At 42.5% G+C, this 23,171-nt stretch overlaps 1 protein-coding gene and 1 pseudogene across 6 annotated transcripts in view; one reads left to right on the forward strand and one right to left on the reverse strand.

The window, feature by feature from the left end:
- The first annotated feature begins 432 nt into the window (after positions 1 to 432).
- On the forward strand, positions 433 to 1,114 carry LOC142860972 (large ribosomal subunit protein eL13 pseudogene; annotated as a pseudogene).
- A 1,917-nt stretch (positions 1,115 to 3,031) lies between these two features.
- CTPS2 (CTP synthase 2) overlaps positions 3,032 to 23,171 on the reverse strand; it is a 115,901-nt gene continuing 95,761 nt past the window's right edge. For 5 of the 6 annotated variants that reach the window (XM_012784737.2, XM_012784736.3, XM_012784735.3 and 2 more), the window contains 5 exons: positions 22,395 to 22,491; positions 16,248 to 16,392; positions 9,302 to 9,319; positions 4,181 to 4,291; positions 3,032 to 3,265 (listed from right to left, as the gene is read on the reverse strand). In XM_012784737.2, coding sequence (XP_012640191.1) covers positions 4,222 to 4,291; positions 9,302 to 9,319; positions 16,248 to 16,392; positions 22,395 to 22,491 — 330 coding nt within the window. In that variant the 3' untranslated portion in view covers positions 3,032 to 3,265; positions 4,181 to 4,221. The remainder of the gene's footprint in view (positions 3,266 to 4,180; positions 4,292 to 9,301; positions 9,320 to 16,247; positions 16,393 to 22,394; positions 22,492 to 23,171) is intronic. The other variant, XM_012784731.3, reaches the window with a different exon arrangement.

The raw sequence follows: 23,171 nt of genomic DNA on the forward strand, positions 1-23,171 counted from the left end.
TCAACAGAAAAGAAGCCAAACTCTACAATTTAAAGAGGTTTATTCTGAGCCGAATTTGAGAACCATGGCCCAAAGCCACGTCTAAGAGTCCTTGAGCAAGTGGACTTGCTGTGGTTGGGTTATAGTTTCATTTTATACATTTCAGAGAGACAGGAATTACATGTAAAGTTATAAATCAGTACACGGAAGGTGTACATTCATTTGGCCCAAAAAGGTGGGACATCTCACAGGTTATAGGTGGGTTTAAAGACTCTTTGATTTATAATTCATTAAAGAAATGAAGCTTTGTCTAAAGGCTTAGAATGTTTTAAGATAAGGAAGTCTCAGCCTGAGCAAGAGCGAGATCCCATTTCTACTATAAATAGAAAAAAATTAGTCAAACAACTAAAAATAGAAAAAAAAGCCTTCCACTCGGCTGTTCTGCGCAGGGCCGTAGGCAGCCATGGCGCCCAGCCGGAATGGCATGATACTGAAGCCGCACTTCCACAAGGATTGGCAGCGGCGCGTGGCCACGTGGTTCAACCAGCCGGCCCAGAAGATCCGCAGACGCAAGGCCCGGCAAGCGAAAGCGCGCCGCATCGCCCCGCGCCCCGCGTCGGGACCCATCCGGCCCATCGTGGGGTGTCCCACGGTGCGGTATCACACCAAAGTGCGAGCTGGCAGGGGCTTCAGCCTGGAGGAGTTAAGGGTGGCCGGCATACACAAGAAGGTGGCCCGGACCATTGGAATTTCTGTGGATCCAAGGAGATGGAACAAGTCCACCGAGTCCCTGCAGGCCAACGTGCAGCGGCTGAAGGAGTACCGCTCCAAGCTCATCCTCTTCCCCAGGAAGCCCTCAGCCCCCAAGAAGGGAGACAGTTCTGGTGAAGAACTCAAACTGGCCACCCAGCTGACTGGCCCCGTCATGCCCATACGGAATGTCTACAAGAAGGAGAAGGCCAGAGTCATCACAGAGGAGGAGAAGAACTTCAAGGCGTTTGCCAGTCTGCGCATGGCCCGCGCCAACGCCCGGCTCTTCGGCATACGGGCAAAGACAGCCAAGGAGGCCACAGAACAGGATGTTGAAAAGAAAAAATGAAGCCTTTTTGGGACTTTTCAATAAATCAGGAGAGAAGCTGGAAAAAAAAAAAAAATAGAAAAAAAAAAATTAGCCAGGCATGGTGGAGCATGCCTGTAGTCCCAGCTACCTGGGAGGCTGAGGCAGGAGGATCGCTTGAGCCCAGGAGTTTGAGGTTGCTGTAAGCTAGGCTGATGCCACTGCACTCTAGCCCAGGCAAGAGTGAGACCCTGTTTCAAAAAAAAAAAAAAATGACAAGGAAGTCTATTAATCAGACTTCCAGACTTACATCCAGGACCCAAGTGATTTATTATATAAATTGAAGATCTGCAGGTTTGTCTTGTATAACCTTAGGCCTGTTAGTGAGTTATTATACAAAGGATATCTCCAAGAAGGGAGGGGGACATGATGAGGCATGTCTGACCTCCCTTCTCATGGCCAGAAACTCAGTTTTAGGGTATCTCCTTAGGCAAGAAGGGGGTCCATTCAGTCAGCCAGTGTGGGAGAACCTTAATATTTTCTTTTAGTTCACAACGTTTATAGCAGCACTATTTATAATAGCCAAAAGGTGGAAACAAATTATGGTATATGCATACAATGACATTTTATTCAGCCATAAGAATGAATGAAATACTGATACATGCTACAACATGGATGAACCTTGACAACATTACGCTAAATGAAAGAAATCAGATACAAACAGCACATATTATATGATTCCATTTATATGAAATATTTAGAATGGACAAAGCCACGGAAACAGAAAAGAAATTTGTGGTGCCAGGGGGTGGGAGGAGGGGGGAGATGGGGAGTGACTGCTAATGCATACAGGGATTTATTTTGGATTGATGAAATGTTTTGGAAAAACATAAAGGTGGTGTTTGCACAAAATCAGTGAACGCCAACGAACTATTCCCTTTAAAACTGTTAATTCTATGTGAATTTCACCTCAATTAAAAAATACATATACAGGTTGAGCATCCCTAATATGAAAATCTGAAATTTTTTGAACGCCTACATGAAGCCACAAGTAGAAAATCACACATCTGACCACATGTGAGGAGTCAAAGTCAAAAACTTGTTTCATGAACAGAATTACTTAAAATATTATATAAAACTATCATCAGGCTAGGTATATAAGGCTTATATGAAACATAAATCAATTTCATGTTTAGACTTAGGTCGTGTTCCCAATATATCTCATTATGCATATGCAAATGTTCCAAAATCTGAAATCTGAAACATTTCTGGCCCCAACCAGTTCAGATAAGGGACACTCAACCTGTATTACTGATGTTGATTCAGGAATCGAGATTTTTGGAGCCCCCTTAAATTTTGTGCCTGAAGCAAGGGCCTTTCTTGCCACTCCAAGTCTTGGACTTGTTTAATTTTACTCTTAACTGGAAATAAGCAAGGTAAGAAGTTGAAATAATCTTGGGCCACATACAAATCGATGGTTGAGTTCCAAGTAACACAATGACTCATTTTTTTTTTTTTTTTTTGGAGACAGAGTCTCACTTTGTTGCCCAGGCTAGAGTGAGTGCCATGGCGTCAGCCTAGCTCACAGCAACCTCAAACTCCTGGGCTCAAGCGATCCTCCTGCCTCAGCCTCCCGAGTAGCTGGGACTACAGACATGCGCCACCATGCCAGGCTAATTTTTTCTATATATATTAGTTGGCCAATTAATTTCTTTCTATTTATAGTAGAGACGGGGTCTCACTCTTGCTCAGGCTGGTTTCGAACTCCTGACCTCGAGCACTCCGCCGGTCTTGGCCTCCCAGAGAGCTAGGATTACAGGCGTGAGCCACCACGCCCGGCCCACAATGACTCATTTTTGACTTAAAGTCAGTTGCAGCACGTGCCAGGCAACCCTTCCCATACAACATAGCAAAGGTCCAGTTACCCGGATCCTTGCTCGTCATCCTGACATCCTGATACACCGGACAAAACGCAAACACACTTTTTCTCCCCAGTGAGGTTGTTGGAAAAAGTTTAATCAGCTACAAAAATGTGTAAGTAACAAAGGCCACCTCCAGAGGGAAAAGAAAACTACCCCCTTGGTTCTGGTACATGGAAATATGTATTATTAGATTCCCTTTGAGGCTTTTATATATAGCACATGCTCGGTGGAGAACAGAATGACTCTGTAAAGAGTATGGTGACGACTTCAGATAGTTCCTTCATCTTGAGTTCAATTTCTTCAGAGGCTTAAAAAAAGAAAGAATGTAAGTATAAGCAACATCAGAAACTGAAAATACAAGTCTTTACAATAGCTCCAGCTAACCTCTGCCCCATTTTGGCTTGCTCCTGAAAATCTCTTTGTTTGAGGCAAATGAACACGAATATTCCACCCCTTGGTGCAATATGAAGACAGCTCACACTAGAGCCATTATCTCTGCACAAGTCTTCCAGAAGCTGCTGTCTCTGCTAAAGAACAGCCTATCCAGTGCAAGGCCTGCCATAACCCCCAGGGTAATCCCAGGCAATATCTGCCTCTGAGCATAAATTTAATAAAGCTCCCCAGGCTGCTATCCTCTGTAAGAGCACATTATAGAGCCACGGGGAAAATAAGGTGCCCTTGGACACCAAGCCTGTCTCTTGCTTCTTCCTACAAAGAAATAAAATACTACTGTATTTTCTACAAATCCGTGGAAATCTGCTTTTCTGAGTGACCTACACCAGGGGGTCAGCAAACTTTTTGTAAATAAAATTCTATTGGCACACAGCCATGTCCATTTATCTCTGCATCGTCTGTGGCTGCTTTCCTGCTATACTGTTGAGTAGTTACCACAGAGACTGCATGGTCCACAGCCTAAAATATTTACTATCTGGCCTTCCAGAAAAAGTCTGTCAGCCCCTGACCTAGACTATTACAACTCTAAGCACAACAGCCTCCAGGTAGGCAGTTATAGGTGTACTTATATATTTATTCCTGGCCTCAGGTACATTCCATTTTCCCCCAATACTAATTCTTGACAGCGCCATGGGCTGTCCCGTCTGTCCTGCTAACTGTGCCAGTCACTTAAGAGCATCCCAAGGGAGCAGGATCCTGTGATGGCCACCTCTACACCAGTTTGACAGCTTGTCTATAAAACAAACAATACTCGAAGATTCTACCTTACCCTTGCAGGCAGTCCCCATTCCTCCAAGTCGCGTGTTAGTTTCAGTTTATTTCCAACTCAGCTAGCCTTGGCTCTGAAAAGCTGTCATCACTGGCGTCACTGTATCTATCACTAGATAAAAAGAAGAAATAATTTAGCAAGGTGTAAAAATAAACCCCGGACAATTATTCAATTTGCAACCCCAAACGCATTCCATATTAACCCCCACTCAGAGAAAACACTAAGGAATATTCTTTTAGCACTTTCTAGTCACTACGGGAATAGGTTAGTCCAACTACACACAGCAGCTTCCTTCTTCTGGTCAGAGAAACAAGGCATTTGCTTTCATCGGCCATTGGAAGTTACTTAATTCAGAAAATTTTAGAAAGCATTTCAATTTAGATCGAAATTTATAATCTTTTGAAGACCACTGGTCATTTCTAAACTTCAACAAAAGTCTTGACAGCAGATTGCTCTCCTGCCCCCTTCCCTATTGTTTCCCTACCAGGGCTGTTCCATTAACTAATTGATTTAAAATGAAAGCCTTAGTGGTTGGATCCATTTATTTTCTGTGATCTGCTCTTGTCATACTAAGGCCTCAGTCTCAGTCTATATGAGAGATTGAGCATCACCCGGTCCTACTCCTACTGATCTCAATTTGTTCTTAAGTGCAATAACAACATAAAATACTACCTGGATCTTCATTTTATTTTCATTTTTCCCCCTTCTGATGCCAACTGTTTCCTTTGGCAATGAGCGGGTTCGGGACACGCTACCTCAAAATATGGCACGTTGGCACATCCAATATTTAAAGCTGAAGGGATTTGAGAGACAGCATGTGCAGGAAGGCCTCTCTTACCTCCCCCTGCCCTTGCACCCCTGAAGCAGGTCCTAAAGCCTAGGAAGGATTTTCTGACCTTCCCTGAAACAGGGCAGAAGAGCCTCAGGTGAGAGGTGTCTTTCCTAAACCCGGAAAAAAGGAGTGTCCTTATCTCTGAAGACACAGAAGAGAATATGGACAAACAGGCCTTCCTTGGTTTCCCCCAGTTTATTAGCATTAGATCATACTCTTATTGCCCTATCATATTTCTCCATGACTCTCCACTCTTCAAATCTACTATAGAAACACTAGAGTTTACCTGTTTCTTTGAGTCTTCATTCCTTATTTAGACTCCTGTGCCACAGACCACTTATATTAAATAAATGTGTTTGTTTTTCTCTTGTTAATCTGCCTTTTGGGATAGGGGCCTCAGCCATGAACCTGAGATGATCAGAGGAAAAACTATTGTTCCTCCCTTATGTCAACATGAAAGAACTAGAAACGGTAAGCACAGCTGTGTGTCCCTGACTACATTGGTCAAACACTAGCCATTTTTTTTTTCAGCGGCAGGTTGGGTTTTGTCTGTGTGTTTAAGAACCACAGCGTCCCCCTAGACACAGATCGTGCTTGCCTCTGTGTTTGAGGATCATGGACGCTCCTCATCATGGAGGAACTGGTTATCTCAGGCAGCAAATTCCACAGAGGGCTTGAACTTGGTGGTCATGAGGGCTCAGATATGCATTTTGGCTCCAGACCCAGAAAACACCCAGCAGTGCACATAAAAAAAATGTTAATGTACTCTCCAAACTTGCCTTGGAATGCTATCTGCATCAGATCATATATTCATTATGATTTATAGGTCCATGGCAGGAAAGTTTTCCATTCCAAAAACGTTCTCATAGGTCCAAGGGTTTGAGAAAAAATTTGCACAATTATGCAATTCTCAAACTTGGAAATATATGGGGATGCTCTGATTACCTTGAGTCATATACAGTATTCAAGATAGGACTGATTATTGACATACATGTTACCATGTTGGGTTCCCTTAGAAATACACCTTCTCCATGAGATAGCTTTATAATGTAACTTTTGTGATTTAAGCCATGGGCTCTGTTTGGGGTTCCTCTTGCTCAGTTCCAAATAAATCAGCACACTGATCAACTCCACTAGAGCTCTACTGATTTATGAAGATGATATTGCCAGGAGACGTTTCATGCCTGACCTTTCTAACTTTGGCCAAGCTTTTGCTGACTTATAGCAATAAAAGTCTGAATTCCATAACAGGTGAAATTCCTATTTTGTTCTGTTTTTTAAAGAGAGGATAGAAACAACTGGAGAAACCCTACACTAGAAAACAAGCTAGAAAACAAAGATTTTACTCTAAACACACTGAGTGAATATCAGTAAATGAGTCAAACCATAAACTACAATCTATTTTCTGGTTCACACGCTCACTCTCCCCCTGACTTTTGGACAAAATAGTGAAGGTAGAGGGGCACTAGAGTATGGAGAGGAGATAAAAGGTTAAGAAACGACAGAAAAGACAAGATATGTTAGATAAACATATGAAACACATCCTTAAAACCAATCAAGTAAAATATAGCTCCTAGTTATACTTTAGTTCAGAAGCATCACTTCTATTACATAGGAATAACTGAAGAATATTTTTTAAAACCTGGCCCCCAAAATGTTCATATATCCTTATGCACACAGTCTCCCTACTCAAATGTAGAATTCTTCCTGGTTCTATGCAACATTTCATGTCACAGAATTAACAAAGCAAGGGGATTTGGAAGTTGCATTCAACTCTCTCTCTGAGAAGAAATGAAGGTCAAGGGCATTCAAGTGACTTACCTGGCATACAGCTCATTCAAGGTGAGGCCAGAATCCCCATCATACTCACCCAGGCCACAAGTTGGGGTTAAAGCTGCAATACAGCAGGGCAGCAGGACCCAAGGGGGTATGTCCCCTAACACAGGTAACAAGGGTCAAAAGGCCAAGGGAACTTCATTTCCTTGGGTGTCAGATTTTACACCCACTTCCCCCACCACCTCTAAGCCTGGGGAAGAATAGAATGGGCTCATATCTTCCCCCTCACACTCCTGGTTATACTATTTATTAGCCACAGACCTTTGGACAGGTCACTTGACTCCTGAGAGTCTAGAAAAAGTGGCAATAACACTACAAACTAACCAAAATGTTTATAAGGGCCAAAAAGAAAATGCATAAGCTTGCTTTGAAAACTATATAAAAATATAAGCTGTTGCTATTTATGGGGATTACATATTCATAACATGGTATCTCCCAAAAAGTCATGGAAACATAAAGAATCAATGAAAACTACTAAGTGCATGATTTTCAGAATTGTTTCCTAAACCAACTGTAATTTCCTACCCACATTAACAAGTGGGCTTGGGTGGGTCTGTTTCTAACCTAATGGCTGTCATTTCCTATTTGATGGCTGTCTGCCCCAAACTCTGCCAACACATCAAAATGGCACAGGCTGAGTCTAACAAAATGAGGCTCAGCTTGAGTTTATTCATGTCCAAGGTTAATGACTGGGTTCACTAATTGCCTTTCATACGTGTTCAGAGACCAGGGTAGGACAATAAAATACACCACGACACTCAAGAACAGAATTATCAAAATAGGCATCACTGCTGAACTTGCTGATTTTAGGACATTCATCTGCCAGCAAAAAACAAGTGCTAGAAATAAAATGAGGGTTACCATGTGAAGGCAGAACAGCAGTGGCTCTTGCACATGCAATAAAATGTGAGTGCCACTCCGAGCTGCCTGTGACTTAGGGGTTCATTTCTGTTTCACACAGAACAAACAAAAGATGTCATCAGCTAGATTTATCTGGGTGTATTTTCATTCAATTCAAGACATCTCAGCTCTATCTTAAGACTAACCTGTCTTGGCCGGGCGCTGTGGCTCACGCCTGTAATCCTAGCTCTTGGGAGGCCGAGGCGGGCGGATTGCTCAAGGTCAGGAGTTCGAAACCAGCCTGAGCAAGAGTGAGACCCCGTCTCTACTATAAATAGAAAGAAATTAATTGGCCAACTGATACATATATAAAAAAAAAAAAAAAAATTAGCCGGGCATGGTGGCGCATGCCTGTAGTCCCAGCTACCCGGGAGGCTGAGGCAGAAGGATCACTCGAGCCCAGGAGTTTGAGGTTGCTGTGAGCTAGGCTGACGCCACGGCACTCACTCTAGCCTGGGCAACAAAGGGAGACTCTGTCTCAAAAAAAAAAAAAAAAAAAAAAAAAAAAAAGACTAACCTGTCTTTTTTAGTAATATTTTCCACATACATAACACACACACTCAGGCACACAAGTTCTCCCTGGAAAGAATTATCAGATATTAATTAGGGTCTTGCATGTTAAATTTTATGAAGTGCCACAAAATACAGACTCATTCGTGTGTGTGTGTTGTTACACTTGAGGAGGGGAAAGTTTTAAAATTGCACTGTCCAATATGGTAGCCACAAGCAACGGTGGCTATAGAAATTTAAATCAATTATAATCAAATAAAATTTAAATCCATTCCTCCCTTAAACTAACCACATTTCATGTGCTCAGTGTGGTTAGTGACTGCCACATTTGATAGTGCAAATTATAGATTTCCATCAGTGCAGAAAGTTCTATAGGATAGTGATGATTTAAAAACAAATAAATAATGATTTAAAGTAAACAAACTACAGTCACCATGCAATGGTCCTCATCATTTCCTAAAAGGGTTTTTTTTAAAGGTCTGACCACCTATCGTTAATTAAAATCACAGCAAATATCTCTTATGCATGCATGTGCCCCCAAAATCATGGAAACTCTTTTTTAAAAAGCTATTTCATGATACCATTTCTTGCAGGACAGAAATCAAAATCACCAGCAGCCAACACATTGGAATCAATATCCCTACAACACCAGCTCCACTGCTAAGATGTGACCACCATGGTCCACATGCAGTTCTTGACAAGCAAAAGGCTTGTCATAGCCAAGTTTGTTTGTCAAAGACTTCTAATTCCTAATAAATTCTCAATATAAAAAAAATACATATTCCAAGGCGCTAGGGAAAGAGTACAGTAACGCCTCATACATCCCACCTTCTATGCTACCCCAAGGCAGCCATTAAACCATTTCTTGTCCATTAACAGAAAGAGGTGGTTGGAATTTAAAATTTTTGTAATGACACAGTTAGGATTCCCAGCATGCATGAGTTCCTATAACATCAAAATCCATTACATGTGAAAAAGCATGTTTTAAAAACAGGTTGCCATGCACACAGTTTTCCCCAAAGCATTGTTACCGCTATACTTACTTCCTTCGTAAAGGGCCCCTGGAAGCCATAAAATATAAGAGCAACGAAATAAAAACTTAGTTTGCTTTGAATGAGTTTTGCATTTCATAGTAAACAGTAGCATACAACCCAGGCAGGGTGTTAAAAGCACAGAAGTCTGTATTTGCTATTAACTCCATTCCTGGCTGGGACAACATTATCAACTCTGCAGTGAACCATGATCAATAAAGAGCGCCTTTTACCCAACATTTAAGCCGCCAGGGAAGATGTACTCAAATGTGGCTTATTAACAATAATTTCCCAGAAAAAAAAATCTCAAGGTATAGTGTTAAAGTCAAACAATCACAGGGGGAGACTGTTTTAAAAGGTGTTTAAAAGAACTGTTCAAAAAGAAAGCAAAACAGAATCTTTTTTTTTTTTTTCAATTTCCATTCACTTTTGCTTAAAGTGTAACACATTAGGGGAAAGTGGTATTTTGATAGCGCTTTAACACATTAACTGACATGTGAGTTATATTTAACTCATGCTAGTTTTTAACCTGGGGCCTCGTGAAGCATATGTAACTCACCTGTCTCTTGACCTTGGGAGCCAAGGTAATTATTTTTCAAGTTACAAATAACTCACACACAGAAAACAATACAAAATAACAAATTTTTCATTAAATTAGAAAGGATCATTTTGTTTTTAAAGTTTTTATTCTACTTTTCTAATAAAACACCATGGCCCCAAGGAAAAAAAAAATTTTTCTAGCATGGCAGTCAATGTGTTAACGTTTACAAAGCACCACCGAGACTGTTCCTCACAGCAGCCCTAAGGAGGAGGACCAGGCAGTTTAGGCTCAGTGACTTGGATACTACTCAGTGAGTGGCAGACCCAGAAGTCCAACCCATAATGTCTGTTCTACTCATCCATACTGTCCCCACAGAATAAAATATTTGCACTATATATTCCAAGAATGGCCCCTGGCAACAGCAACTCTGCAGCCCAAAAGCCAAAAGCAAGGTGATTCTAAGTTTGAAGCAGTGCTAGAAACTAAATGTTGATTCATGCAGGGGAAAAGAGCAGCTTACTCTCCAAATTCAAGCGAAAGCAGAGCCACCTAACGTGAGATATAGAGAGTGCCTTAGAGAGAGTGCCTTAGAGAGATATAGAGTGTGCCTTAGAGAGAGAAATGCAGCCTCTGGGAGTCAGTGGAGGAAGTGCTCTCACTTCCCAAGCCAGCCACGAAGTCTGTGAACTGGTATCCTAATAGGATGCAGACCCCTATTCCCCTCTCGCTAAGTAGTTCAGGAATGTATATCGACAGCCAAGCAACAAAATGGCACGGGGCGTTCAGGGGACGGCAAGCTGCTCCATATGGATTTGTGTGCATTTTATCCTATAAATCAAGGGAAGCCATTGAGTGTTTTTAAGTACCAAAATAATGTAGGGAGATCATTCTAACAGCAGAAGATGGATTAGGAAGAGGAAAGCTGGAGGCAGAGAGACCAGGTAGGAGGCAAGAGACAAAGGAGACCAGAAATAAGGCAAAATTAACAATAAAAGCATCATCATCATTCCCATTTAAGTTCTTCCCATAGACCAGGCACTGTGCTAAGTGCTTTACATTTTAGTGAGAAACATAACCTCCATCTCTGCCATGTCAAGTGGGGACTTTTATCAGCCCCCTTTTATAAAGAAACTGAAGCACAGAACAATGAATGGGGTCACAGCCAGCTGGAAAATAAAAGAGCCGGTTGGAACTTGGCTGACTTCGATAGAATCCAGACTCCAGAATCTATCCAGGGGTCCTCAAACTTTTTAAACAGGGGGCCAGTTTCAGTGTCCCTCTGACCGTTGGAGAGTGCGCACTGTGGGCCCAGGATGAGTCGTCGGCTGCTAAGCAGGACAGGCAGTGGTAGCAAAAACACCCGGAGGGCCGGATAATAATGGGCTAGGCGGCCTGCATGTGGTCCGTGGGCCGGAGTTTGAGGATGCCTGGCTATGCTCTGAAGCCCAGGCATACTCCCTTGCAGCCTGGCAGAAAACAGGGGGAAGATGGGGTGGATTCCAACAACAGGAATCTCCAAGACCTGCTGACTATGAGCTACTGGGGGTGGGGGGACGAGGGAGGAGGAATCTGAGCTTCCCCACGGGAATGCAGCCAGGTCACACGGTGTGGACCATGGGATCACTTGCAGGAAGATGTTTACCCTGATGTTAGTTACTCCTAGCAACCTGGGAGCAGCCCTTGAGTGACCATGGAAGAGAGAACAAGCTCTAACGCCAGCAGCATTCCCGACGCTGCTAGGACTGTGTGCTTGCAGGTCTGTGTCCTTTCCAAGACTAGGGGTCAGTAGCTGAAGATCCCTGGCAGACAGTCTACGAATGGGGGCGTTGGAAGTATGTTTGGGCAGTTTTCCAGGAAGTAGTCCCACAACTTTCATCACAATCTCGGAAGGTTGACTGTTATCTCCCAAAATTTAGAGAATAATAATATTCCCCGAGGAGTCACCCGTGACAGGGAATGTGTTCCTATTCAACTAGCACTTGCTCCTCTAGCACCCAGCACAGTGGTGGGGACAGAATAAGTTGTAATCCAGGTGCTGGGCGGAGTAAATGCTCAAGTATGCACCCATTAAACATTAGGAACATCATACAACTTGGAAAACTGCAAATGAGGTGTCAAGTTCAAAATACAAGCTTCTGTAATAAATAAGGAATTTATATTGATATTTTGAGAACATATGAATAATATCCTGTTTCCCACAACTATCATCTGGTGGTTTTGGCATCCACCGATGATCGTATTCGAATCAAGTATTACATCAGGGGTTGCTTCTATATATATATTTTTTAAAGACAGGGTCCCGCTCTGTCACCTAGTGTGCAGTGATGTCATCATAGCACACAGCAACCTCAAACTCCTGGGGGCTCAAGCCATCCTCCCACCTCAGCCTCCCCAGTAGCTGGGACTACAGGTGCACACCACCATGCCTAGCCAATTTTTCTATTTCTTGTAGAAATGGGGTTTCACTTTTGCTCAGGCTGGTTTCAAACTTCCAGCCTCAAGCAATCCTCCCACCTCAGCCTCCCAAAGTGCTATGATTACAGGCTCGAGCCACCAGAGGGCCTGCTTCTACATTTTTCATTGGCTTTTTTTCTTTTTCCTTTTTTATTTTCTGAGTATCATTATGGACAGATGGAATTTCAAAAAATAAAATGTGTTATAATCTAATATTATCATTTCTCCTCTTGATGTTCAAATTGCCCAAAATAAGGCCAGTAGGGGCCCTTTTAAGTTGGCTTCTGTGATCTTGGGGAATAAAAAATAAAAAATATTCCCCATTCATTCTCAGCTGCTCCTTGCTTTATTTTATTTATTTACTTATTTACTTATTTATTTTTTAGACAGTCTCACTCTGTCTCCCTGGGTAAAGTGTCATGGCGTCATCATAGCTCACAGCAACCTCAGACTCCTGGGCTCAAGCAACTCTCCTGCCTCAGCCACCTCAGTAGCTGGGACTACAGGCACGTGCCACCATGCCTGGCTATTTTTTCTATTTTCAGTAGAGATGGGGTCTCTACTGGGGTCTCTATGGGGTCTAACTGCTGCCATTCTGTAGGTAACAAGGTGAGCTGAGAATTTGGCTCACTGGCTCTAAATCCCAAAATAATATCCTTATTGCAACTTCACAGGCACTAAAACATAAATGTTCTCCACTAGGCAGAATGCAGAGACTGCAGCTCAGATATACTTGCTCAAAGCCAAGGATATTTACACTCCGTACATGTGCCGTACAGTTGAATATCATCAGAGCCAATTTCTGGGAAAGGAAGTCATTATTCTAGTGTTCATATTCCTTGTCACATTTGTTTAGGGTTGATTACAAGCAGTAATCTTGTTTGACAGAAATACAGCCCCAGCTCAGCTCACATTAGAGCCTGCCATCAAAGCGGTCATTTGCTTTTCAAAGCTCACTAATCCCATGGAGCTGGGCAGGGAGGAGTTGAAGTGCAAGGCTCCTCTGGAATCCTGGTGTCTGTCATTGGATTAATTCATAGTCAACATTCTTAGTTGGCAAACCCCCTGCAGTGTGTCAAGATCAGACTAAACTACATCCATCCTTCCCTGCTACCTGCATTTATTACTTTAATGGGTAATAAACAACCCCTGTGTGAGAAGGAGCCAGGGAGACAAAGATAAATATTAATAAGATGCTGGCTGCCCTTAAGGAATGCACCAGTTTATGGTTGATTCATAGGACTTCTCTCAGTTCCGTGGAAGCCTAGTTGTCAGCTGTAATTCCAATGCCTGCATCAGAGTTTTGTTAGGGGTCTTTCCTTACCTCCGAAATACATTGTATCTTTTTTTAAATTTTGAGACAGAGTGTCACTCGCCCCGCTAGAGTGCATTGGCATCAACTTAGCTCACAGCAACCTCAAACTCCTGGGCTCAAGCGATCCTCCTGCCTCAGCCTCCTGAGTGGCTGGGACTACAGACATGCGCCACCATGCCTGGCTAATTTTTTCTATATAGTTTTAGTTGGCCAATTAATTTCTTTCTATTTTCAGTAGAGACAGGGGTCTCCCTCTTGCTCAGGCTGGTTTCGAACTCCTGACCTTGAGCGATCCACCCGCCTCAGCCTCTCAGAGTGCTAGGATTGCAGGTGTGAGCCACCGCGCCTGGCCAATACATTGTATCTTGCTTAAAAGTCTCTAGCAATCAGTCAGTTTTCTCAGAAACGACTGGGGGAGCTGTACTCAGAGACCGCCAGCCTGCAAGCAGGAATCGGCAGGCCATGCAGCACGCATGTGGGCAGTCCACGCAAACCAGACGGCATTCGTATCTGAGGTGGTGCTTGCAAATAGCCAGATGGTTGAGTGAATTATTTCTCCCAGCCATCTAACTTGCTCTACTGTCACCCTCCTTCTTTCAGTGTGAGAACCTGAAATAACGGAGTCTATAAAGCGGCTGGGGAGGGTCACAGCACACATCTGACATGGGACAACACTGGAATGTCTGATATGCTGTGCAAGCCATGCAGCCTGAGGACACAGGAAGCTCTCCTTCAGAGGAAGTCTCTTATGCAGAAGCACGACACATGGGCCAGATAAAGCGAGCTGCTCCACTGAAGCAGAGAAGAGCCCAGAGCCTCCTCAGCCTGCTCCTCGTGGCGGCCCAGACTCCAGCTCTGCGGGCAGTTTCAAAGCCAGTGCACTAGTTCAAGACTGCAAGCGGTGACCATTAATTCAATTAGACGCACAACATGCAAAATATGTAAAGTTGTTCCCATAAGGAACACACAGCGAAAGGAAATGCTAGAGGGCTGTGCGATTCTCCTAGCAAGTTATGCCACAAATAAGTAGGCTTGTGTAACACAAGTGCACACACACCCCATGCACAGACCCTGGCAGCCCTCAACTGCGATACTACAAGGGTTGTTTGCTAGCATGAGCATTGGCAATGGTAATCTTCTAAACATTTATCTAATTATTGTGATAATAACCCCTACCAGCATCTATGATATTCTGGCTAGTCCTTCCACTTTCGAAGTTATTACATGTAATATTCTTTTTTTTTTTTTTTTGAGACAGAGTCTCACTCTGTTGCCCGGGCTAGAGTGCTGTGGCATCAGCCTAGCTCACAGCAACCTCAAACTCCTGGGCTCAAGTGCTCCTTCTGCCTCAGTCTCCCAAGTAGCCAGGACTATGGGCATGCGCCACAATGCCTGGCTAATTTTTTCTATATATTTTTAGTTGGCCAATTAATTTCTTTCTATTTTTAGTAGAGATGGGGGTCTCCCTCTTGCTCAGGCTGGTTTCGAACTCCTGACATTGAGTGATCCACCTGCCTCGGCCTCCCAGAATGCTAGGATTACAGGCGTGAGCCGCCGCGCCCGGCCCATACAATATTCTTGAATGAAAACAAGTAAAGATAAATTCCCCCCAAACTAATATTTAAGTGTAATGAAATTTCAGTGAAAATCCCTAAGGAATTTTTAAATTCAAATCTGATTTTAAAAATTGTTGTACAGTTTGCCTGGAAGAATAGCAAAATACATTAAAAATGTTAATAATAATGGGAGTAGGGTGGATTAGGTCTTGATTTATAATAATGCTATGATAATGAAAAGGATGGTAAAGGTTCTGATATAAGAGATAAAATTATCAATGAAACAAAACAGAAATCCCTGAAACAAATGCAAATTACCCGATTTACTAGCAATTTCACGGGGGTAGGGGGTGTGGGGGGGTTGTCTGATCCCTACCTCACACATTTCTCTGAAAATAAAGTACATATACTTTATAGATTTAAACTATAGAACAGGAACCACAAATGTGTTAAAGGAAAACACCAGGGTTATTATTTATATAATCTATCCATAAGGCATGATACTAAAGGCAGAATTCATAAAAGATTTGACTACATAAATTTTTAAAAAAACAAATAAGGACTCTATAAAGTCATTATCTAAAACTCTTTAGGAAGAATAAAAACTACCACTAAAAACTTAGAAGAAAAGCAAAATCATTTGGAAAATTATTTGCAACCTAACAAAGGATTAATGTCCTTCCCATAGAAAGAACTTACCAATCAGTAAGAAAAAGAATACAATAACAAAATGAAAAAAGGGGGCATAAGCTGCGAACAAGCTATGCATAAAACAAAGAGCCAATAAACATATAAAATATTCATATATATTTATCAAAGAAGCAACAAAAGAAAATCTCATTTTCTACTTAGCAAAATGACCAAAATTTCTAAAATAATACCCAATGTCAGCATGATTTGGGAAGCTGACCCATTACTGCTGTGGGCATGATTATATTATTTTCACTAAGAGGAAAACAATGTGTTTAAGAAGAAAAAAAATGGATTCTTCACTTTTAAAACACAATTTCTAGTTCTATGAAATTTTCTGAGAAACCTAAGATGGTAGTAACTGTGCATCTTAGGTCATTGCTGGAGCAGTAAGCTGGTTACCTGGAAGAGAGTCTGCAGCCCTGTTGCAGGTAGGTGTTTAGGCTCCCAGTTGCCGCTAGTAACAGCCCCAGGTACGGAGGGGAAGGCTTCAGTGGCCTCGAAGAAAACTCAGGATGGAACTGGACGCCAACAAAATAGGGATGATCTGAAATAAGAACAACCATGATGCGATTGAAACAGACAGATATGAGAACTGCTATAAAGGTCTTCATGTCTTTGAATAAGAAAACTCATGAAAAAGTAAGATGACAATTTAACATGTTATCATCATAGTCAGTTATTTTCATGATCCACTTCTGAGTGGAATTCCAAACTGTAAAACACATCTCCCTTAAAAAGAGATCCGGAAAGTTCACCTGTGGAAGGTGTTAGAGTGAGCAAAGCCAAGCAAAAATTTCTGAATGGCAAGAATTCTGCTTTCCCAAAATCTGCCTGCTTTTCAAAGACACTTTGAAGACTTCCATTGGCTCTATTTCCATGGTATCCCTGGGCCTTTAGGCTAACCCTGGGTCATTATTTCTTTTAGATGGCTATCGGCCATTTTCTACAAGGTCTTCAACTTTCCCAAGGGAAGGGTCCCCTGGGATAAACCAACACAATGCGGACCCACTGGGCTACCCCTGGGGCTACAAGAAAGACAACTGCTTTTCTAAGTCACAGCTTTAAGTTGGATATGAATCAAAGCACCATGAAACAGAGGATTTTTTTTTTTTTTTTTTTTTTTTTTTTTTTTTTTTTTGAGACAGAGTCTCACTTTTGTTGCCCAGGCTAGAGTGAGTGCCGTGGCGTCAGCCTAGCTCACAGCAACCTCAAACTCCTGGGCTCAAGCGATCCTCCTGCCTCAGCCTCCCAAGTAGCTGGGACTACAGGCATGTGCCACCATGCCCGGCTAATTTTTTGTATATATATTTTTAGTTGGTCAATTAATTTCTTTCTATTTTTAGTAGAGACGGGGTCTCGCTCAGGATGGTTTCGAACTCCCAACCTCGAGCAATCCGCCCGCCTCGGCCTCCCAGAGTGCTAGGATTACAGGCGTGAGCCACCGCGCCCGGCCCAGAGGATTTTTTTGATAAAGTGATTCAGAGCAATGAACCATTCATTCAAACATTCTGTCCCCTGGCTATGACTCAAACTAAAGATAATAAAATATAATAAGTTTCATAGGGGGAAGTAAATCTAACTTTAAAGCTTTCAATGAGCTTATCAAATCATCTAAAAATCCAATATGGAATTCAAAATCACAAATTCCCATCACTTACCACTGAGGACCTAAAACTACTACTACAGTAATAAGGAAATGGTGATCAAATAGAAATATCTACTCTCCTAAGATTATTATTTAAAGCTCTGCTTGGCCAGGGGATGGTGACTCACACTTGTAATCCTAGCACTTTGGGAGGCCGAGGCAAGAGGATTGCTTGAGGCAAGGAGCTCAAGACTAATCTGAGCAACATCCTGAGACCTCATCTCTACAAAATAATAATAATAACAACAACAATAATAAAAACAAAAATTGCTATATAAAATGGTAGCCACTAGCCACACATGGCTATTAAGCACATTAAAATTAATCGGGCATGTGCTCAATGGCCACATGTGGCTAATGGCTACCATATTGAACAGAGCAGAACAGTTCAATCATTGCAGCAAATTCTATTGGACAGCTCTGATCTGAGAAAAATCCAGTGTAGAGATCCTCTACATCTAAGAAGCAGCCTTTTTGAATGAGAGGGACACTCAGGTATGAAAGCTTGGTGAAGGGAATGAATGTCACTTTCTTTCTCCCAGGAATGTACCCCCTCAAGAAAAGAAGAGAAATCATCCACACTTAGAAAAGAAATTAAGCAATGTGGCTTTAAATTCAAGATGCAATAAATCTTACAGCATAGCATCTAGGGATGTCTTTGAAAGAAAGCAGACAGTAATTGTGTTTTTGTACCACTACAGACAGAAGCTGAGCAATGGATATGTCACAGCCAGGGACAGAATATTTAAATGAATGGATCATTGCTCTGAATCATTTTATCCAAAAAAAAAATCTTGTATGCCAACGTTTGAGGAGAGCCTAAAAAGTTTTTATTTTGATGATGTTCTATCCGTCAGACAAAGTACCTTTAAAATAATGCTCTTCCTTGCTTTAAACCAAATTCTGACATTATACTAATCTCAGGCTTTGTTGTTCTTCTTAAAACCTTTCAAGAACAGTGGAGATTCACGGATATGCTTCTCAGGGGTACCTAAGATCAAAATCTTCTGGGAAATTTTTCCTAATAAAATGAATTCCCTTGCATTCAGCTTTTAAAAATTGCAAGGTTTTACAGCAGCTCTCATTTCTTTCCAATCCACATGAAATTCGAAAGTATCAATGGGAATCTAAATCCTTATGATGAAAGGAGCTTCTAAGTATTTGCTGACAATAATGAGAACCAGGAGAATTAGAAGAAAATAAGCACTTGAACAAAGCAAACAAATAGTAATTTGCTTAAGAAATTCTCTGCCTTCTCACATGCTAGAAAGATTTAAGAGGGTTCGATACCAAACAGTGATACACACTTTAATTCTAAAGGATGAGCATTTCCATCAGAAATACTCCTGGAAATACATCCTTACTATTTTAATTCAAAACTCTAGGCATGAATTAATCATTTTAGGTGGAGTGTGAAAACAAGAGGAACATAGGCAAAGAATTTATGAAGAAGAAATTAAAACAAAACAAAACAAAACAAAAAAACAAAGAAACAATAAAATTCCACAGGGTTGATGGCAGAAGGAAGGGACGACCTGGGTTTGCTCCAGGCCTGCGAGGGCCTAGCTGAATGGCTCTAGACATGTTACTTAACCTCTTTGCACTCCAATATCCTCAGTAAAGCACGAATAGCATCACCTGCTTTGTTAGGTACATAAGGCATGCAGAGTCTCTAGCAAGAGGTCTACTGCAGGGGTCCTCAAACTTTTTAAACAGGGGGCCAGTTCACTGTCCCTCAGACCACTGGAGAGTGCGGTGCACATTCCACACATGCGCACTGCGGGACGAGTCGGCTGCTAAGCAGGACAGGCAGCGTCGGCAAAAACACCCAGCAGGCCAGATAAATGTCCTCGGTGGGCCGCATGTGGCCCGAGGGCCATAGTTTGAGGACGCCTGGTCTAGAATGGTTCTCCACCAGGGCAAATGTGCCTCCCCCGGGCATCTGACAGTGTCTGAAGATGTTTTGGGTTGTCACTACTTGGCAGTATAATACTGGCATCTAGTGAGTAGAGGCCAGGAATGCTGCCAAATACCATACAGTGCACAGGATGGCCCCAAAATGAAGAATTGTCCCACTCCAAATGTCAATGGTGGCAAGAGTGAGAAACCCTGGACAAGGAGATTGATGGTACCTTAATGGAAGTAATCAAGAGGAAGAACTAATTAGGAGGGCATGTAAATATAGTTTTAAATAACTTGAGAGAAGGCCGGGCATGGTGGCTCACGCCTGTAATCCTAGCACTCTGGGAGGCCGAGGCGGGCGGATTGCTCAAGATCAGGAGTTCAAAACCAGCCTGAGCGAGACCCCGTCTCTACTATAAAAAAAAAAATAGAAAGAAATTAATTGGCCAACTAATATATATATATATATTAAAAAAATTAGCTGGGCATGGTGGCTCGTGCCTGTAGTCCCAGCGACTCAGGAGGCTGAGACAGAAGGATTGCTTGAGCCCAGGAGATTGAGGTTGCTGTGAGCTAGGCTGATGCCACGGCACTCAGTCTAGCCTAGGCAAGAAAGCGAGACTCTGTCTCAAAAATAAATAAATAAATAAATAACTTGAGAGAGAAGTGCCAAAAGAACAGTATTATCCTGGATGGAGCTGGAGCCCATTCTACTAAGTGAAGTATCCCAAGAATGGAAAAACAAGCACCACATGTACTCACCAGCAAATTGGTATTAACTGATCAGCACTTAAGTGCACATATAGTAGTAACATTCATCAGGTGTCGGGCAGATGGGAGGGGGAGGAGGGGATGGGTATATACACACCTAATGGGTGCAGTGCGCACCGTCTGGGGGATGGACACGCTTGAAGCTCTGACTTCTATGAGGAAAAAGCAATATACGTAACCCAAACATTTGTACTCCTGTAATATGCTGAAATTAACAAAAAGAGAGAGGCCGGTCGCGGTGACTCATGCCTGTAATCCTAGCACTCTGGAAGGCTGAGGCAAGTGGATCGCCCAAGGTCTGGAGTTTGAAACCAGCCTGAGCAAGAGCAAGACCCCGTCTCTACTAAAAAGAGAAAGAAATTAATTGGCCAACTAAAAACATATATATGAAAAATTAGCCGGGCATGGTGGCGCATGCCTGTAGTCCCAGCTACTCGGGAGGCTGACGAAGGAGGATCACTTGAGCCCAGGAGTTTGAGGTTGCTGTAAGCTAGATTGACGCCACAGCACTCTAGTCCGGGCAACAGAGTGAGACTCTGTCTCAAAGAGAGAGAGAGAGAGAGAGAGAGAGAGAGAACATCCCGATACAAAAACAGGTCAAGCAGGCACCTGAAATTGTCAAATTCAAGTTAGTTAAATGAAGTGTATACATGCAGGTCTAGGCCAGGGGTTGGCAAACATTTCTGTAAAGGGACAAGTAGTAAATATTTTAGGCTTTACAGGCCACAGGGTCTCTCTCCCAACTACCATCTCTACCATGGCAGCATAAAAAGCAGCCACAGACAATATACAGATGAATGAGTGTGGCTGTAGTCAGGGATCAGAAAACACTACCCCAAAGCACTCTGAACAGGCGAATGGGAGGGTCTGGCGAGCAAGAAGCTCACTCTGACCTACCCCTGCCTTCCTGTAGAAAAGCTGGCCAGAAAGAAATTCTCTGTCCTACTTTTCCAGAAAGCAGGTCATAAGACCCTTGTTCCAGAGGGGTCCTGCCCCACAGTGGGGGGACAAGGAATGCCACACACACAGGCCAAGAGGAATCAGAACTGCCAGGGTTTCTGTCCTCAGACCATTACCATTAGGTCATATGCTTTTTGTCCAATCACATTGCGACACAGCATAAACATAGACAGTTTCCCTGGGTCTCTGGGTCTTCATTTCACAAGACTCCTGTGTCACATAAAACTTTGATTGAATAAATTTGTTACGCTTTGCTCTTGTTGACCTGTCTTTTGTTATAGGAGTGTTGGCCATGACCGTCACATAATGGGCAAGGAAAAGGTAACAGGTAACACCTTTCTGTCCCTACACTGTGTTCTAATAGGACTTTATTTATGGACACCAAAATCTGAATGTCATATAATTTTCACATGTGACGAATGGGTTTTTTTAACCACTTAAAAGTATAAAAATCATTCTTAGTTTATGAGCCATATTAAAACAGTCGGCAGGCTGGATCTGGCGCACAAGCAGTCATTCGCCAACCCCTAGGCTAGAATGATAAGACAAAGAGCCGAGACCAGCTGTGACCACAGACTTACCACGTCCTCGTACAGCTTAATGAGAAAAACTGCCTTCTGTCTTGTATGTAATAAATGTATGCTTTGTGCCTATCTTCCCAAGGCTGTCCCCCAGCCTGGCCACAAGCAACTTCTTTAGTGTTCTTCCCCGGTAGAAGTCCAATGCCTTTGCTTGGGTTCAGTTTGGTCTTACCAAGAGAACTCTGAGGGCAGCAATGAGTGTTCAGAAGCTAAATGACGGGCCCATGCTTGACCTGGAGCATGAATAATAGGGAAAGGGAGGAGGGGACAAGGTCCCTCACAAAACAGACATCAACACCAGTCACCAGGAGCAAGGTTGACACTTGGCCATTCTTCTTCAAAGGAGGAGGGCCAGTAAAGTGCCACTCAACAGTCAGCTGTCTGCCTTTCTCAGAGCACCAAGCCTAGAGGCTAGCACATAGGACAGACCCAAGGGGCTGTAGTAAGGAAGCATACTGCTTATAGAACTGGGAGACTCCAAACAATACACCATTTCATGGTAGACTGAGACTAACAGGCCCCCAAATGATTAGGATCATAAGCTGTCTGCTTTTTTTCATGAACTTTATAGTTGCATACTTATTTCAAAGGAGAGCAGAAAAGAAAGAACACGAACCAATTAGTCTGCGGTCAACAAAAAGATGGTAGCTCACCACGAAGCTTTTCAAAAACAAAGAGCCCACTTACTTGCCAGTTCAATGATTTCCATCCTCTCCCCATCCACATCCTGACCTACGAAACTTAAGTCACTCTGCTCGAATCGGTTGATCAGATTAGGGTTCACCTGGAAAAACAAGAAATGAAGGTCTTTGGACCACAGAGCAATATCAGCGTATGAAGATGTTCATCATCAATTGGGGGGGCTTTCCATTTCAGTGATCCTCTGACTAGAAGCTGTTTTCTATATTCAATGCCCAAAACCAATTTTAAACTCAGGATGAACCTGAGATATAAAGTCTAGTCACAGCACCTAAATTTGGGAGGCCCATCTTCTATCACCCAAAGATGAGATTCAAAAAGTCAGACTGTTACCACTGTTAGTATCACTGAAAAGAAGAATAAAAAATAAAAAAAATAAAAAATAAAAAAAAAAAGTCAGACTGTGACCCAGATATTCTCACTAATAACCTTGAAACTAGCTATGGCCATCCCCATATTGCTTCTTTCGTTGAGTTATGTCTACTTACCTATCTTTCCCCAGATCACAAATTTGCTTGAGAGTTTGAAACTATCTTATTTCCCTGATGACTAACCCCAATGATTGCTATGCATGTAGTTACATAAAAGCACTAAAGAAAAGCTCAGAGATATTTTTCTACTAAAATAACAGTTTGAGATGACAATTTGATGACTTGGCTCATGGTCCCTTGCTGCACTCATCTCATCACTATCCCTTTTCCTCCTTTTCAGCCTCTCCTTCACGAAAAGTGCTCTCCCTGTCTAAAATCAAAGTGGGAGTGGTGG

This window comes from Microcebus murinus, chromosome X, assembly GCF_040939455.1.
Source record: "Microcebus murinus isolate Inina chromosome X, M.murinus_Inina_mat1.0, whole genome shotgun sequence".
NCBI lineage: Eukaryota > Metazoa > Chordata > Mammalia > Primates > Cheirogaleidae > Microcebus > Microcebus murinus.